Source organism: Oryzias melastigma, linkage group LG14 (genome assembly GCF_002922805.2).
Source record: "Oryzias melastigma strain HK-1 linkage group LG14, ASM292280v2, whole genome shotgun sequence".
Lineage (NCBI taxonomy): Eukaryota > Metazoa > Chordata > Actinopteri > Beloniformes > Adrianichthyidae > Oryzias > Oryzias melastigma.
In genome coordinates, this window is record NC_050525.1 from 5,578,585 (window position 1) to 5,597,149 (window position 18,565).

Here is an 18,565-nt window from a genome sequence, read left to right on the forward strand (position 1 = left end):
ATAGATGTCATAATCTACCTGTAGTTTAGATTTTCTCCATCGGCGTTCAGATTTCCGACATTCTCTTTTTCCGTTCTTTACCAGAATGAAATTTCTCCATGGAGATTTTTTTTCTACCAGAGATCACCTTCAGCTTACTGGGAGCAGGATTCTTATTTTCATAAAGGTTTTTTCTACATTTCATACATTATATTTATACTGCTTTTATTTCTATATGACCCTTATACTTTTCTAACTGATGTTTTGATTTACTTGCCTTTACCTTTTTAAAGCCTGGTTATAATCATTTATTGTTCTATTGTTCACTGACCTGATGACTGTAAGATAAGAGCAGCTAGAGTGAGGGAAGTGAACCTTAGAATGTAATTGGACTTGTCAGAAGTTTGGGTGTTGGGGGAGGATAGCCAGTGACCTGTGGGTCCAAACATGCTACAGGACTGCAAGCCTAAAAACAAGTTAGACTAGCTTGAGATTTTGCAGGTTCTGGTCTCCAAAGCTTTGTAAGATCTTCTTCATCTCCAAATAAATGGATAATTTGACATTTGTACTTTTTCTTCAAGCAAAATAGAACCCTAGTGAGACGTTTTAGGAAAGGGAATCACATCTCAACACACGCAACACAAACTGCTGTAATACCGGACACGAACAGGTACAGGGTTAGGGTAACGGTACCAGTGATTTAACAGGAACAGCCACCACATCAAAAAAGATGAGTTGGGGACACCAACTACGTCAAAAAGTGATGCGGAGGAATCCTTAACCAAACGTCAATATGCGACGACTTCGGAGTGAGAATGTGTTGGTCCAACAACAAACAAGCTGGAATCCAGTGCTGTGGTATTTGGTCATATAATCCAGGCATATTTTAAGATTTTTAAAATCACAACTTCAGATATTGATCAAAAATCAGAAACTTCTGCCCCATTCCATCCAGCAAACAGGGATCTGCTTCAAGAGTGGCATTCTGCTGTCACCGTTGTCTACCTGACACTGACTAGAATCATACAACCTCACATACGCATGCCCACAACGTGCCTCATTTAAGACTTTATATGCTAGAATTGTTTTTTTTTTCTCTCTTTTAGAATTGAATAAACACATAATATAGCCATAAGAGGGCCCAAGTCAGGTTCTCATTGTGTCGGTTGCAACTCCATCCAACGTAAAATCGTAAAGAAGTATTGTATAAACAACTGATATTATACTGCATACCTCCGTGTTCCACTCTGTGGGGTTGAAACAGTTTTCAAGTTTCAAACCATTTAAGTCAATTTCATGAGCCTTATTTCATAGAGATACATTTCACTCCAAAGCATGTTACCACTCACAGGATGTGGGGTCAGATGAGTGTTTGAGCTCAAGTCATGTATTTTGTGATTCAGAGGCAAACTCTACATCATTTATTAGCAGACCCATGAAGAAGTTGTGTAGAAGTTTACAGACACTGGGTCACATGAGCTTTAAGTTAAGAGACACAAATATAAAAATGGCTACAACTGTCTCCGGTCTCCCTTAACTCTACTGTCAAAAAAATCTGGATTCTTTCTGAATCTACATGAAAAGCAGCTAGAGGACCAGAGCTGATGAATTCTGTGACCCTGGGCTTAAGATAGCACATGTTACACACTTGTGCACACACACACAAAGAAAAAAGGAGAGAGAACACAGTGTGATACAGTGACAGAGAAGGTTCATATTCCCGTTTCATTTAGAGATGGATTGTGATACATTAACATGCATGTTTCCACCAATGAGCGCAGGAAAATTCCTGTGTATCATCAGACTCTGAGACTTTCAAAATCAAAGATCAAACAGTGGTCAACATCCCAAAAGATCTTAAATTATCCTAAATCTGACACTGAAGCAGAAGTTCAGGGACAGGGAACAGGACTAGAGAACAACTCACCCAAAAGGTCGTTCCTGACATACCAGAGAGGGAAAACAAAGCATTTTACAAGTGCAGACAATGCAGCTCAAAATTAGAAGACCGTTTGAAACACCATTATAAAACAATCAGTAATAAAGTAATAATAACCTTTAATAATAACAAAAGACGTTTAGAGATCCAAACATCAGGAAATGTCCAACTGTAATTATTCAGATATGCCACAGGGGGCATTACATCAGCTGCTTGTGAATCTCACCCGGTGATACTCATAAGTGTGCCTGCTGTGCTGCTTTGAAGGATCCAAACATCTAAAGTACAGTTCAGTGTGTCGTAAAAAGAAGTTTGGGGGGTTAGGTATGGTTTGATTCATTAACTGTTGTTTACTGGCACAGATGAAAAAAATATTTATTTTACGTTTTTACTCCATCCATCTATTAAAAAAAAAGTTTTATCCCTTATGGGGTCACGGGGCGGCCGGACCCAAACCCGGCTACAGTTGGGCGAAGGCGGGGTACACCCAGTACATCGCAGGGCCACACACCTATTTCACCGGCTAATTCTATCCGGCTCCTCAGATAATTTAATTTTATTGTTATTAATGGCCCGATGTTATGTTGCACTTATTTCTAACTTGTAAAATTTTGACCAAATGTGTTTCTATGGAGACTAAAATATTGAAAATTATTTAATGTTTTAAGTTGATTTATTACGGAATAATATTCCTGCCTGATTTTATTTACATTTATATTAAAAAGTTACAGTTTTGAAGTTTAAAAATGTAGTTTCAGAGTGTTCAATAAATGTTTATCTTGTTCGGTCCGCGACCTAAGTTGGATTTTGGCCCCTTGTGTGATTGAGTTTGACTCCCCTGATTTAGAGGCTTAGAAATGTTTGCAGAACAGTTTGAATTGAGACCAGTTGGAAGGTTTGTTTATGAGACGCTTTCCTACCTTTTCACTAAGTAAAGATGTCAGAGGAATGAACTATAAGATATTGACATCTAAATCAATTGAAATGACAAAAGTCTCCTGGAGGTAAGACTGTGGAAAGCAGCCTGAGGAGCTCCAACCAGGACTTTATAGTGACGGTGGCAATGGAGCTAGAGATGCAACCCAAAGGCAGAAAGAAGTGGTGAAGGAGAACTTTCCTCACACCCTGATATGTGGATGAACGATGGTGGAATTTAAAGGAGAGAAAAAAATGACTGTGGTTGGTTTTAAAAACATAGATATTGAACCTTTGTCAGCTACACCTGGGGGGATAATTTTATGAAAATTATATATTTTTTTACTTTGTTTAAGGCCCCCACCAATCATCGTTTTGATATATTTGATATATATTATTCCATTTTAAGATAGAAAACTTGTGTTGTTTTCTAGTCAGACCCCTGTGTTGTTGTGATCGCAACTATTAACGCATTTCAAGCAAGCCCAAGGTTTTGTTGGAACTTTACATTTTCCCCGCAACTTTACTGAGACTTTGACCAATCTACCATGATAACAGTCATGGAAGACGACGTAGCTTCCTGACCGTTTCCCTTCTGACTCCCTTTTCTACTAACTCTCCTTATCCCTCTCTTGTCCTTTTTCTTCAAAATCCGCTTAAGCGGTCATTACATACGTGTTTGTGCTGAGCGCGTGCAGCTGCAGCACAACATGAACAGAGTATGAGAGAAAGACAGAGAGAGACTCTGGGAGAAGAAGTAAAATCTGGAACCAACTTTTCACAAAAGCTGCCACAACATCAGGTGTTTTAGGAGGCAATAATCTTGAATATCTACCAAGAAATCCTGGAGAATCTGTCTAGAACAGGGGTGTCAAACTCAATCCCACAGGGGGCCAAAATCCAAACACACCTTAGGACACGGGCCGAACAGGATTAACATTTATTGAACGCTCTAGATTTAAAACATTTTAACATAAATATGAATAAAAACAGGCAGGAATATTATACCAGAATAAATCCACTTAAATAACTTTCAATATTTTACTTTCCATAAAAATATTCATTCATTCATTCATCTTCCAGACTGCTTCATCCCTTTCGGGGTCACGGGGGTGCCGGAGCCAATCCCGGCTACTGAAGGGCGAAGGCGGGGTTCACCCTGGACAGGTCGCCAGTCTGTCTCAGGGCCTCAATCACACACATTCACTCTTACATTCACACCTAGGGACAATTTAGAGTCACCAATTAACCTATGAAGCATGTTTTTGGACGGTGGGAGGAAGCCGGAGTCCCCAGTTAAAACCCACGCATGCACGGGGAGAACATGCAAACTCCACACAGAAAGGTCCCAGCCGGGAGTCGAACCGGGGCCTTCTCGCTGTGAGGCAAGAAGGCTAACCACTGCTCCACCGTGCTGCCCCCATTAAAATATAATTTGTCAAAATGATACAAGTTAGAATTAAATGAAAGACAGCATCAGGTAATTAATAACAATAAAATGAAATGATCTAGAGGGCCGAATAGAATTACTCAGAGGGCTGGATCCAGCCTTGACTTTGACACATGTGATCTAGGACATAGTTTCTGCAGAGCTTTAAAAAATAATTTGAATTTATTGTTTGTTTTACCTCAGACCACCTGGTGTTTTGTGGGGTTTTATTTTAACAAATAAGCAAAATGCGAATAAAGTATGATTCCTAAAAAAATACACATAATCTTAAAAAAAGTTAAAAAAAAAAACAACAAAAAAAAGAAATAAATGAAAACTAATAACGATATCAGTTAGTCATAAACTCTCATAATCAAATTCATGCTAAAACAAAGTCATTAATTTTTAAGAATTTTAAATGAGGACAGAAATCATATTTAATCAAAAATGTTCAAAAGCTCTAAAGATGTTAAAGCTAAAGTCACTAAACTTTCTGACATTACTAATTATCACTTATATAACAAGAAAATTGTATTTTTTCTGAGTTTATATTTGCTGTATTTTTACTTGTTTATTAAAGCTTCTTCACAGAAGTGTTTTATTTAAGTTTTTAATGATAAAGGAAGATTAATGAAATATAAATAAGGGACAACACTAATCTGTTTGTTTAATTTATTCATGTTTTAAATGTCTTATAAAAGTATCGGCTCGGGACTCGGTATCGGCAGATACACAAAATCAAATGACTCGGAATCGGATCGGGCCCAAATGAACCTGATTGAGACATCCCTAATTTAAACATTCCAGATGTGGTAACTGGTAGCAAGGCTTTAAATAACACTTTTTGAGTGTTTCACCGTGAGAACGTAACTGTTCACACCAATAAATGAAAGATAAATGGGGAAATGGCTTTCATCCTTTCTGCTGTTTTACAGTGCTTCATCAGCAATCTGAGGCTGCCTGCAGAACCTGGCAACCTATGCTGCCATGATGCTTCTGTGGTAGCCACTAAAATATCCCAGTGTCAGCCATGACGAACTGCTCTTCACAAATCCCCTCTGGATACAAGCGTTCCAGGAGAGATGTGCAGTCCAGGAGCCCCAGTCCTGCTCCAGAAACCTCCGATCCTGTAGTCCTCCTCTCTGCTTCACTCCGTGTAAATAAAGCCGAGCAAGGCAGCGGAGAGAGAAAGGCGGTCTTCCTTTCTGCTGGCTCTGCATTATGAGAGAAAAGCAGCGCTGAGTAAAGATAGGAGCGAGGGAGCGAGCAGCAGTTAAGCAGAGAGCCTGTGCCAAGAGAAGGAATTCAGCGCCGCATTATGAAAGAACAGAATATGAGGCCAACTGTTTGAGAGGCGAGGGGCAGGAGATGCTACCTATCACGCATGGTTGAGCCCAGAAAACCCACATGCCACTATCACATACGAGAGAACAGAAACCACACAACCCCACAAGAGTTTGAATTTCTCTGAATATGTCGCATACTTCAATGCTCTGAACGTGTTGGCAGATAAAGCACAAACGCGTCATTTTACAGCTTCGTTTACATTTCTCGTTCAGATCGAATTCCTGTGATTTTAGTCTGTGCACCACAGAAGCTTGCCTCAGAGCAAAACCTGACATTAAAGCAGAAAACCAGCAAAAACAAAGAGAGCACTCAGCCAAGAAATAACACGCTGCCATTTACAGAGAGAAGCGCTCTAACATTTGCAGCAGAGGAGCTGCACCGCTCAGTATAACATGCTTTGGATTTCTCCGCAGGAGGGCGAGGAGCTGATCCAGGAGAAGCCAGAGCTGCGCTCAGTGGTGGAGCAGAAGCTGGAGGAGATCAGGGAGTGCTGGTCCGACCTGGAGAACACCACCAAGGCCAAGGCCCGCCAGCTGTTTGAAAACAACAAGGCGGAGCCAGTGGTGAAGAGCTACTCGGACCTGGACAGCCAGCTCTCTCATTTAGAGCAGCAGCCCCCCCAGCTGGAACAGGCTCACCATCTTCCCACCTTCAATGAGCAGCTCCAGAAATTCCAGGCAAGTCTCTTTCAGTGAAAACCAGGATTTAGATCAAGCAGGTCCAATCCTAGTCCCAGAGCTCCTCTTCAGACAAAAACAAAATATAGAAATATTTTATTTTGAAAGGATTTCTGTGTCTGATCCACCTACAGCAGGGTCGGCAACCTTCAACTCTAAAGAGCCATTCGTGTTGATTTCTCACTGACGGACGTTTAGCTAGTTTTTCAGCTACATTTAGGCTAACCTAGGTTTTTTTGTTTTTGCTTTTTAGGCTAATTTGGCATTTAGTTAATATTTTAGCTACATATCAGCTTCAACATTTTTAGCTATTAGCTTCAGTGATTTTATCTGTCAGCTTCAGTGTTTTTAGTTACCAATTTCAGCATCTTCAGCGGTCAGCACTACCATCTTCAAAATTCCGCTTACAGCATTCACACTAGCATTATCACAGGTAATGCTATATATCTAGTTCATAATAATGTCAAAAAGTTATGGTATTAAAATGTTGAAAATTTTGTTTAAGAGTGTTCAATAAATGTTTATCATGTATGACCCACGACCTAAGGTGCGTTTTGGATGTTGGCCCCTGTGTGATTGAGTTTGACATCCCTGACCAACGCCCAAGAAGTGATTGTTTTTCAGAGCGTTTCAGCTGCGTTTCTGCCTGAAGGTAAACAGGGAAGAGAGGAAAGCTCTGCTTCAGCATCAGAAGTGCTAGCCTGGATCATGCTCGACTAGCCGAGCGTGTCGCTCAGTTTCTTGTCTAATATAAGCGTCCACATCCACCGCCATTTTCATGTTGCCGCACACAGCTTTCATAGCAATAAAAAAATGCTCCATATGCCTTTTTTTTGTAAAAGTGAGCTAAACCATTGCATAACCCAGAAAGGCTCTGAGGAAAACAGCTGATGTGTGTGTCCGTCTTGGATCTGCTGTATCGTGACCTTCAGCTCCTCCTCTGCAGGCCATGGAGTCTCAGATAGGGGACTTCTACAAGGATGTGGGGGAGCTGGGGACTTTGCAGGGGCTCTGCCTGCCCCAGCAGGGCCTCATGCCCGGCGACAAAGATGACACGGAGCAGTCAGGTGTGGTAGAGACCCGAATAGTCCGCCTCATCGAACCCCTGAAGGAGAGGCGCCGAATCCTGCTGGCCTCCAAGGAGATGCACCAGGTGGCCCAGGACCTGGAGGACGAGATAGTGAGTGGGGCATGTTTTTTCTTTGATACCAAGGATATCAGAAAGAAAACACTGTGTTCCATGTTGGATAGTCAGATTCGTTTAAACACTGACCAGCATCAAATGCTTCCAGTTGTGGATCCAGGAGAGGCTTCCACTGGCTTCCTGTAAGGATTTTGGGAATAACCTGCAGAGCGTCCAGCAGCACGTCAAAAAGAACCAGGTAAGGGTCGTGCAGGATGAAAATCATGCTCTGGGGAAAGCTGATGCAGAATCAGCCTCATCGCATTGTGTCTCACAGCAATTTTCAGTTTTTTGTTGTTTTTTTTTCATTCCGGGTTACGAGCAGACGTGTTTTCCGTGCTCTCTCCACCACTATATCCACTTACAAAGTCATGTGATTTACTGTTACTTCAGGATCCCTAATAACCTGAATCTATGTTGGAAAAATGTAAATATCTGATCTGAACCGGACAATGAGAATACACGTAAAGGAAATGGTAAAGTCAAGGCGGGGTGGGATTATATAAATTCGCTTCCTCCCACTCCCTTTCAAGCAATCTATCTTTTATTGTCTAGTTATCCTGTGTTTGAAATGTTTTTTTGGATGTAAACTTCTGTTGATTGATTGTACTGAACATGAATTATTGTTTTCTTGATTTCTTGATAAAACACATTTCTAGTCTAATCTAATCTAATCTAATCTAGTAAGGGCTTTTTACAGCACGTTCATACTGTTGTCCTGTCAGAGAGCAGCTGCCCTCTGACCTATCCGATGCATGCAGAACCTAAAAATACCACTGAGCTGTTTCCACTGCATTCTGAGCAGATTAACCCTAGAGCACTATCGCCAGGTGATTTTCACCCAAGCAAAAGTATTTACATTATTTTAAATTTGTTGCATGTTTTGAGTGTCATGGGTCTCTGGGTAAAGTCTCACATGTCCCAGGAATGAGTTGACCAAAGGTCAAGTGTACAGTATCATTGTTTATTTTTTTAGGAATTTTTCTTCTCAAATTCCTAATTCACTTTCAAGCATGTTCTTAGGATTTTCCTATATTTTTTTACCCACTTTGTTGCATAAAGCACAGTTTGAAATAAAAGAGAACTACTCTAATTCATCATGTGTCGTTATATCTTGATCTATTTTTTTATGAGAAATACTTTTTATTGGGTATCTTATATCGGGTAAAAATTACCCGGCAAAAGTGATGGTGTAACTTTTTACAGCGAAAGTGTTCTAGGGTTCACAACACATTACACATTTCTAATATTTCTAACTCAAGTCAATTGAACCGTAAAGGAAATAATAACAGGTAACATTTTACTATGCTAAAATGACTAAAAATATTCATCTTTTTGACTGTAAACTAGCGGTGTGATGGATTATGGCTAACCTGTGGTCTGTACGGATCATTAGCTACAGTTCGGCCCACACACCCCCTTCCCCCGCTGTGTACCTCACACCATGCGCGTATTGTTAAAATACATTTTCTGTCCACACCAAATACAACTGGCGTCAAATTCATGTACTGTACCCCATCTTTGTTTTACATGCGTCAAAGTTAGTTACCCTGAAGCTCCCACTGTGTGTGGGAGGAGCTTCCATCAAAAACTTTTGTCGAACTCGTCATGGAGGACGCGGATACTGAGATCAAGTTTCTTTATTTCGAAGTGCTGAATAAAAGCATCAGTACACTTCTCTGTGACGTGCCATCAGGGGAAGGAAGTACGGCAAGCCAAAAGGGTCAAAAATTGTACCTGCACATGTACTACGGATAACAAAATTATTTGAAATACGTAAATGTTCCCACAGTTAGTTTCAACACTACAATTAATACCAAAATATAAAAAAGTTTAATTTTAACTTTTTTAATTAAGAATTAATTTGGACATTGGAGGGGGGGGGGTTGGGCAAGGGTAAAATTGCATATTACGCCTTCTTTTCCCTCAGTTTTTGTAGATTTGGTCTCTAGACATGTAATGGTAATCAGAAATGACATGTTTTTACATGTTTGTTTATGTTCAAACTTTTCAAACAGAACTTTCTGGTTCTTATTGGTTTTGGCTCAGGGCACTTTTCTCCTTCAGAATCTATTGGAATTATGTTGATCGTATTAACGGTTGAAAAGTTACAGAATGTTAAAGATTTTGTGTTTAAACGTAGCTGACAATGCCTCAGGTGTTAAAGGGTTAAAAACTGGGAGCAGCTTGAGGAAAGTGATGTGCAGAAACAAGATTTCTTGAAGGAAAATGAGACAAACGAAGACCAGAGATGGTTGGTGATGACAGACGGCGGAAAGATTAAAGCAATAACTCATTTAAACTTAAAAATATTTTCTAAAACCAACCGGAAGCAAGGAAAGAAAGAAAAGATGCTCCGTTCCTTTTCTGTTGCCGCTCTGTGATCAGATTCCACGAGTCATCAAACTGTTGGTCTCACAGGCACTCCAGAGAGAGCTGACTGGGCGGCGAGCTCGGGTCGAGGAGGTCCTGGACCGGGCGGGCATCATCGCGTCACTGAGAACCCCTGAGGTGGAGTTTGTGCGTGAGGGCGCAGGGCACGTGCGCCAGCTGTGGGAGGTGTTGCAGCTGGAGACTGAGCGGAGGGCTGTGATTCTGGAAGCTGCCCTGCAGGCTCAGCAGTATTACAGTGAAGGAGCCAAAGTGGAGTCCTGGCTGTCCGGACAGAAACTTCATCTTGCCAGTGAAGAAAAAGGAACGGTATGTTTAGTTCTGGTATTTATTTCCCTAGAATGGATTCTGAAGCTTTTGTATCTTGACTTTGGGATTGTGTGTGAAAGGATGAGGCCAGCACACTGCAGCTACTAAAGGCTCACCTGACTCTGGAGCAAACGGTTGAAACGTATGCAGAGACGGTCGGCATGCTGTCGCAGCAATGCCAGCATCTCCTGGAGCTGGGACACCCGGAGAGGTGCGGCATGAACCCCACACATGCATGATCTTTCCTTTATTCACAATGCCCCCACCTAAGCATTAACAATGTGACAACACAGTCAAAAGTTGTTGTGTCCTCCACAGTGAGCAGATCATGAAGCAGCAGTCCCACATAGACCGACTGTACGTGTCACTGAAGGATATGGTGGAGCACAGAAAGACCAAGCTGGAGCAGCAGTACTGGCTCTATCAGCTCAATAAGGAGGTGGAGGACTTGGAGAGGTGGATCACTGAGCACGAGGCGGTGGCCAGCTCCACCGAGCTGGGCCAGGACCTCCAGGAAGTCTCGGTCAGTACATCTGTATGGTTTGGTCTCACCAAAACAAAGCATTCGATTCTATAACTCTTAGCTCTTTCACAAGAAAATCGCGAGTTCTGACACTGTCCATCATGTCTTAAAAGTGACATAAACTAAACAGTAACTAGACAACTACACAACAGCACGTAATGTTAAAGATTTTTGACTTATATTGGATTTCTGCGATTGAGTTGCTCCAAGAAAATCAGTTTAACAGTTCTACAAATAAGTATAAGAGCACCTGTCTATCAGCTAGAATTCTGACCTGTTAGTCCACATTTTTATAGTCCATCTAATCTCCACTTATAAGACTAAATTAGAATCACCTGCTTGAGGTCAATTGCTGCATAAAGACACCTGTTCACCCCATACAATCAGTACAACTCCAACTACTAACATGGCCAAGACCAAAGAGCTGTCCAAAGACACCAGAGACTAAATTGTAGAGCTCCACAAGGCTAGAAAGAACTACAGGGCAATAGCCAATGTAGCATATGTATTGCCCAAATTCGGTGAGTACAAACTTAATAAAATTGATATGTTTATCGGACTGGGCTGCACGGTGGCGCAGTGGTTAGCGCTCTTGCCTCACAGCAAGAAGGCCCCGGTTCGAATCCCGGCTGGGGAATCTGAAAAACATCAACTGGGACCTTTCTGTGTGGAGTTGCATGCGTGGGCTTTCACCGGGGACTCCGACTTCCTCCCACTGTCCAAAAACATGCTTCATAGGTTAATTGGTGACTCTAAACTGCCCCTAGGTATGAATGTGAGAGTGGATGGGTGTGTGATCGAGGTCCTGCGACAGACTGGCGGCCTGTCCAGGGTGAACCTCGCCTTCGCCCTTCAGTAGCCGGGTTAGGCTCCGGCACCCCCGCGACCCTGACTAGGAACAAGCGGCCTAGAAGCTGAATGAATGAATGAATAAATGTTTATCGGACCAGTTTTCAGAAGACTCAAGTTCGGCTCAAGAAGAGAGAAGGCAGAGGCTGAGGAGATTTGCTTTTGATTTGGTATTTATAGACAAGTAAATAAACAGACAAGATGGCCATAAAAATAACAACATTTACAATGAAACCAAATTAAATATTTGAGTATATGTACAATGGTCAACTAATCAATAAACCAGTATTTGTTGGTCTGGAATACACAAACCAAATGTGGTCTCTCATATACTCATATACACAGTTCAGTTTAATGAGAGCAGTAGTCCAGCAACTGTTCCAGAAAAGTAATCCTGAGGCAAGTATTCCAGTGAAGCAGTGAATACATGGTTTATGAAGAAGAGTTCTGGTTTGCAGGTTGATGTTGAGAAAAGTCTGTAGGCTACAGGAGCCTCCTACCATCAACGGGCAGCACAGGATGGAGGAAGTCCCTCGGAGGGCCCCAATAAAGTTCAACCAGGTTCAGAGGTTTAGCTTGCGGTTACAAGCGGTTGTTGCTCCTCCTAGCAAACAAACAAATTCCAGCTCACCTACGTGTGCTACTGATCCCTTTCTGCTAGCAGTTGGTCAAAGTCACGTGACCTGAGGGACGCAAGGCGCATACTGACAAAGAGTCACTAGCAGAGTAAGAGAATGCAACAAAATGGTTTTGGCACCCATGTTACATCAGGCAGCTTGGTGAAAAAAGATCCACTGTTGGAACAATTATTAGAAAATGGAAGAAGAGAAACATGACTGTCAATCTCCCTCAGACTGAGGGTGCATGAAAGATCTCACCTGGTGGGGTCTCATGGTCCTAAGAAAGGTGAGGACTCAGCCCAGAACTACACAGGAGGAGCTGGTCGATGTCCTGAAAATAGCTGTGGCCACTGTTTCCACGATTACTGTTGGTATTACACCAAGACATCATGGTTTGAAATCATGTACGGCACGGAAAGTTTTCCTGCTTAAACCAGCACATGTCCAGACCATCTTAAGTTTGCCAATGACCATTTGGATGACCCAGAGGATCATGGGAAAAAGTCAGGTGGTCGGATGAGACCAGAAAAGAACTTTTGGTCTTAGTTCCACTTGCGCTGTTTGGAAAAATAAAGAGGGCCAATCTCTACTGTGAAGCTTGGAGGTGGTAGCATCATGCTATGGGGTATTTTTCTGCTTATGGGACTGGACGATTGCACTGTATTAAGGAGAGGATGACCGTGTGTTGATTTTTGAGAACAACCTCCTTCCCTCAGTCAGAGCATTGAAGATGATGTCATGGTTGGATCTTCCAACATGACAATGACCCGAAGCACACAACCAAGATAACCAAGGAGTGTCTCTAAAATAAGCATATCAAGGTTCTGGAGTGGCCTAGCCAGTCTCCAGACCTAAACACAATAGAAAATCACTGGAGGGAACTCAAACTCCATGTATCTCAGCAACAGCCCAGAAATTTGATTGACCTAAAGAAGATCTGTGAGGAGGAGTGGGCCAAAATCCCTCCTGCAGTCTGTGCAAACCTGGTGAAAAACTAGAGGAAACATTTGACCTGTGGAATCACAAACAAAGGCTACTGTATATCAATATTGACATTAATTTTCCTCAAGTTCAAATACTTATTTGCAGCTGTAGCATACAGATAAATTATACAATGTGACTTCCATATTTTATTGTAGATTATGTTTCTCACGGTAGACATGCACCGAAGATGAAAATCTCAGACTCCTCCATGATTCCTAAGTGGGAAAACCTGCAAAATCACTGGGTGTTCAAATACTTATTTGCCTCACTGTAAACATTGGGAAACAGGCTGAGCGCAGAACAAGTTGGTTGGCGGAAACACTAATAGTTGGGACCTCTTCCTCTGGTTATACCTGCATATAGCCATCCAGGTCATCTTATAGCGACATAGCGATTCAGGAATCACTGCGGATTCACCGCAGCAAGGTGGCGATGCAGTTGGACCACACACTCACATACACCTAGAATCACCAATGAGACATGGTTTCTGACTGTTGAGAAAATCCAAGCAGAGAATGCCCAGTTTGGGTCTTCTCACTGTATGTGTTCATACCACCAATAAATCAAGTACATTTTTTGTTAGCTGTGGGTCCAACCTCCGTACCTTCTGAAAGGAACCAGATCCTTTAGACAATAAAGCCATCTGAATGGACACATGCCTAAACAGTCCAAAACACAAACACGAATAGAATGGATGTAATCCCGGCTCAGCTCCAGAGTACACAAAAGAACTGTTGCCTTTCAATGGGTCAGATCAAGCAAAGATGTCATTCATGTGCTGCTGTGTAGAGTGAGACTCTGACACTTATTAGTCCTGAGTGGAAATGTGGATATGAGAAGGTAGCCACAGTCGGTGTTGGTCTCCCAAAAACCCTCCAGAGCAGATATGACTCAAAGAAAATGTTCTGCGTGTGTGCATATCCCGTTATGTTCACACCCTCTCTGTGCTCCCTGAAGGGTTCTGTGTTCTCTGCTGCAGGTGCTCCAGGAGAGGTTCACAAAGTTTGCCACAGAAACCAACAGCACTGGTGAGCAGCGCATGGAGCAGGTGAACAAAATGGTGAACGAGATGATCGACTGCGGACACTCAGATGCAGCCACCATCGCCGAGTGGAAAGACGGTCTCAATGAGTCCTGGGCTGACCTCCTGGAGCTCATGGAGACCCGCAGGCAGATGCTGGCAGCTTCTTATCAGCTGCACAAGTTCTTCACCGACTGTAAAGAGGTGCAGCCAAAACAGACGTGAAGCTGAGAGTCAGATGGTTCTCCATGGGCTCTGCAGGTTGTTTTTGTGACACTACTTTGCTGTGTGACAGGTCCTGGCTCAGATTGCGGGAAAGACAAAGCAGCTTCCAGAGGTGAGGGCATGCCAAGCCAACATCTCCAATCCGGCCACTCTGCAGAGACTCATGCACTCCTTTGAGCACGCCCTTCAACTGCTGGTTGCTCAGGTAAGTAATGACCCCTTAAACTCCAGTCATTGTCTGATTGCCTTCAGCAATCAGAGTATTTTTTCCTACAACTCTCTTATAGTTTACATTTTTAGTTTATAGCTACAAAGATGCAACCAAAAGTACTTTGTAAAACTCCATTGTGAGAAGTGTGCTATTACGTTTGGTACAAAAAGCTACTATGGCTGATTTATAGTTAATATTTTTCTGACCAAAATTTCACATAGGAATTTAATTAGACTAATGAATTTCCCATCATGCCTCTAAATGGTTCTTTAAAACCTCGTGTAAGGAGGCTGTTTGTTCTAAGGGTAACCCTCAACAAGCTGTAATAAGTATGAAAGCATTTTTAAGTTATTAATTACTTTAAAAAGCTAAAAATTATTAAAACCTTGAATAATGTCTGTTAAGAGCAGTCACCTAAAAACCCTAAAAATACAATGAATGGTTGAGGAAAAGCTTATAATACTAAAACTAGCTCTTTGAAGTTCTAAGCTCTCTCTTAAAGAAGCAATTAATTAGTAGAAATCCTGTTTAGACGCTATTTAAAAAGTCTAAATCAATTAGGCCAACCACTAACTAATTCCTCAAAACCACCACGCATGGGTCTGGTACTTCTAAAGCACATGTGTCAAAGTCGAGGCACAGGGGTCGGATTATTTTATATTTGTGTTATTAACGGCCCGATGTTATCTTACACTGTTAACATATTGCAACACGTTCTCATTCCCAAGTCGTCACATATTGATGTGTGGTTAAGAAGCCCTCCGTGTCCAAAGAAATATGTTTCGGATGTCCTCAACTTGCTAGATGTTCCAATTAAATGAAGGGTTTTCAACCTCTGGGTCACAAACTGGTACCAGGAGGTGGATCGCACCGGTATCCTAACCCTAACCTGAACCACGTACTGGACGGGGACTAGTACTAGACGCTGATCAGTGCCAGTTCCCGATGCGTTACCAAATGCGTAACAGGCTAGGGTTAGGGTACAGGTACCAGCCGCGTCCTGAAGTTCAGTCCACGTTAAAAAGTTATGTTTTTAAAGTTTTTAAAATGTCGTTTTAGAGCGTTCAATAAATGTTTCAAAGTCAAAGTAGTGTTAATCTTTGCTGTTAAGGGAGTTTTATTCTCACAGTTTAAGAAATTGTATTTAAATATTATAGATGATTCTGTGAATAGTATTAACGCAGCTAAGCTGAGTTCTCTGACACTACAATCCCAGAGGTGGCAGAACCACAATCCTCCATTCTGTCTTGTCAGGTGAGGCAGCTGCAGGAGAATGCTGCCCAGCTGAGGACCATCTACGCAGGGGAGAAGGCTGAAGCCATCATGGTCAAAGAGCAGGAAGTCATGGATGCATGGAAAGAACTGCTGAGGGCTTGTGAGGCCAGTCGAGTCCAGGTGACTTCTGTGACTGACAAGGTGCAGTTCTTCTCTGTGGTGCGTGAAAACCTTATGTGGATGGAAGGCATCATGGGCCAGATAAGATGGGATGAGCCAAGGTAGGACATTCTGTCTGCACTGAAATGTGTCCCTTCAAATAATTTGTCATTACGTGGAACAGCTCATTAGCATAGCATCCTAGCATCAGTGTCTAAAGCTGCATTCACACATAACATGGCAGGCACGTCGAATTTGCGTCTGCCGCCTATCTTTTGACACCAGTCAAATTTACTGCTCGATGCCTTGACGCTCCTGCGCCGGTGCAACTGCCGAAGTTGTTCTGGAATTCATTCCTTCCCACATCACGGAACACATGGATGATGTTGAGCGAGCATCTTGGGTTTATATTAGGGCTGTGAAAGTTGACGTGATTAATAAATCATAATTAATTTGTTAATATGTATTAACAACCTCAGGCGTCCTGCCATGCAGCTGTGAGATCAGCGTAATAAAAATCTGTCTAAAATAAACAAACTTTTTTTATCTTCTGTGATTGAGATTTTATTAAATTAAAGAGATAATATGGCATTTATTTGTAGGTTTTTGACAAAAGTGATCTTTTATTTTAAAAAATAAGGCGGAGAATGAATATCAATCTGACGGCTGTAATGCAGCAGCAGCAGTGCACCCGCTATGGGGGGGGGGCATCAAATTATTAATTAGCGTAGCCGTCCATCCAGCTAATGAGCTCTGTGACAGGCTGGCGACCTGTCCAGTGTTAATCCCGCCTTTGCCCAAAAGTAACTGGAACAGTTTCCAGGAACCTAGTGGCTACCATGGGTTGAGAAAATGCATGGAAGATCATGAAGAAAATCCTTGCATTGAGGGGCCATTTTGAAACAATAACCCCACCTTTTCTGGGCCATCGTTCTTCTGTCATCGCCGCCACTCTTCATTGTATTGAATTAATTAATATTAATGTATTGTTGCTGTTTCTACTCCAAAAAGTCACGTGCCCAAAGCTGGGTCCCCGATTGGCTGACATGCTCACCTCTGTCTTGCTGTGCCCGACACCCAAACAATGACGTGCCCCGTCTTACCGCGTTTTTACATTGACTTAACATTGAAGCTTGCCGCTCCTGCCACGTTCGGTTTGAATGCACCATGCACACTGCTATCTCCAAATCAACACTTTTATTGCACTTTCTGTTGCTGCTGTAGGTCCAGCAGGTTTATCCTCCAGTTCCAGCTGGATCATGTTAAAGAATGACATGTTCCCGCTGCTAACAGCCAACATAGAAGTGAATTAACTAAAGTTGGGGGGGGGGGGTTGGGGGCTGTCTCTCGTGTTGCGTGTGCTTGTGTACCTCACGGAACAAGCTTTTTCTTTTTTTCTCAGCCTCACCGAGCAAGCTCCTTTTTGCTCACTGCCATTTTGTACCATTTTCACTCAGAAATTAATATTCAAAATCAACACATTCAAATTAATAAATAAATCGATTTATCGCCCAGCCTAAACATAAGGTCATAAGATTGTGAGTCAGTGTTTTCAGTTTTTAACAGATGTACAATGTTTATGGACTCTATTAAAGGCATGGACATGAATACAGCTGCCTTTACACAGTTCACGAGCTTGAGTTTGATCCACATTATTTCAAGTTCCCAGCAGTTTACCCTCAATAATATTAATATACGGAATGTAAAATCTTTATCATTTGGAAACATCAAAGTCACCTTGCCCAGATATTGTCCTTTCATCCAGCATCCACCAAATGTCTTGTTTTCTGTTATCTATGTTTAAAAGACCTTCATCTTTTACTCTTCAGGGATTTGACAGCTCTGGAAGTGATGATGAAACAACACCAGGAGCTGAAAGCCAAAATAGACGGTCGCAGCAAGACCATACAGCAATGTGCAGACCTCGGCAAGATTTTGATAGCAGCAGGCAACCCCGCATCAGAGGAGGTGGGTTAGTTTGTTCACACGTGAACATGAATGTACCCAGAAGTCATGCAATTTCTTCTATGAGGACATGAATTCTGTCATGATGGCTTTTTTGTCTTTCCCATCAGATCAAAGAGAAATTGGACAGTCTTCTAACGAAGCAGAAGGATCTTGTTGAAAAATGGGACCGACACCAAGAGAAGTTACAGAGCAGTGAGTAATTCATATAATATATATGGATGTAAATGTAATTCAGCAAAAAAACAGCTTGAAGTAAAAGATTTCTATCCGCTTTGTCATAAAATGTGTTTGCCATGGATTGATATTTATAATTGGGGATACTTGACCATTGACTGCTTCTTTTTGATATTCTGTCAAAAATCCTCATTCATTACGTTAAAGGCCTCGTGCAGTGGCAATTTTTTTTTTTAAATTTAGAAAGTCAATGGAACTTGGAAAACGAATCTGATAAAAATATTCACTTAAAATGATCCAGCGCGATTTTATTGAACATTTTATGGTCGTGCACAGCTTCAAATTTGGGCGATAGGTGGTGATGGGCAGGGGCTGCACGTGACGTCACTTCAGGGATCCCAGAGTGTAAACAACAATGGCGGACGGTTTGAGAAGCGACGTAGACCA

The 18,565-nt window shown here is 42.0% G+C and overlaps 1 protein-coding gene across 2 annotated transcripts in view; it reads left to right on the top strand.

Annotated features, from left to right (window-relative positions):
- LOC112138045 (spectrin beta chain, non-erythrocytic 4) overlaps positions 1–18,565 on the top strand; it is a 52,101-nt gene that overhangs the window by 15,565 nt on the left and 17,971 nt on the right. For both annotated transcript variants that reach the window (XM_024260605.2, XM_024260606.2), the window contains 11 exons: positions 6,023–6,286; positions 7,233–7,466; positions 7,579–7,668; positions 9,891–10,169; positions 10,250–10,380; positions 10,488–10,692; positions 14,125–14,370; positions 14,462–14,596; positions 15,857–16,098; positions 17,806–17,944; positions 18,052–18,136. In XM_024260605.2, the coding sequence (XP_024116373.1) occupies positions 6,023–6,286; positions 7,233–7,466; positions 7,579–7,668; positions 9,891–10,169; positions 10,250–10,380; positions 10,488–10,692; positions 14,125–14,370; positions 14,462–14,596; positions 15,857–16,098; positions 17,806–17,944; positions 18,052–18,136 (2,050 nt within the window). The remainder of the gene's footprint in view (positions 1–6,022; positions 6,287–7,232; positions 7,467–7,578; positions 7,669–9,890; positions 10,170–10,249; positions 10,381–10,487; positions 10,693–14,124; positions 14,371–14,461; positions 14,597–15,856; positions 16,099–17,805; positions 17,945–18,051; positions 18,137–18,565) is intronic.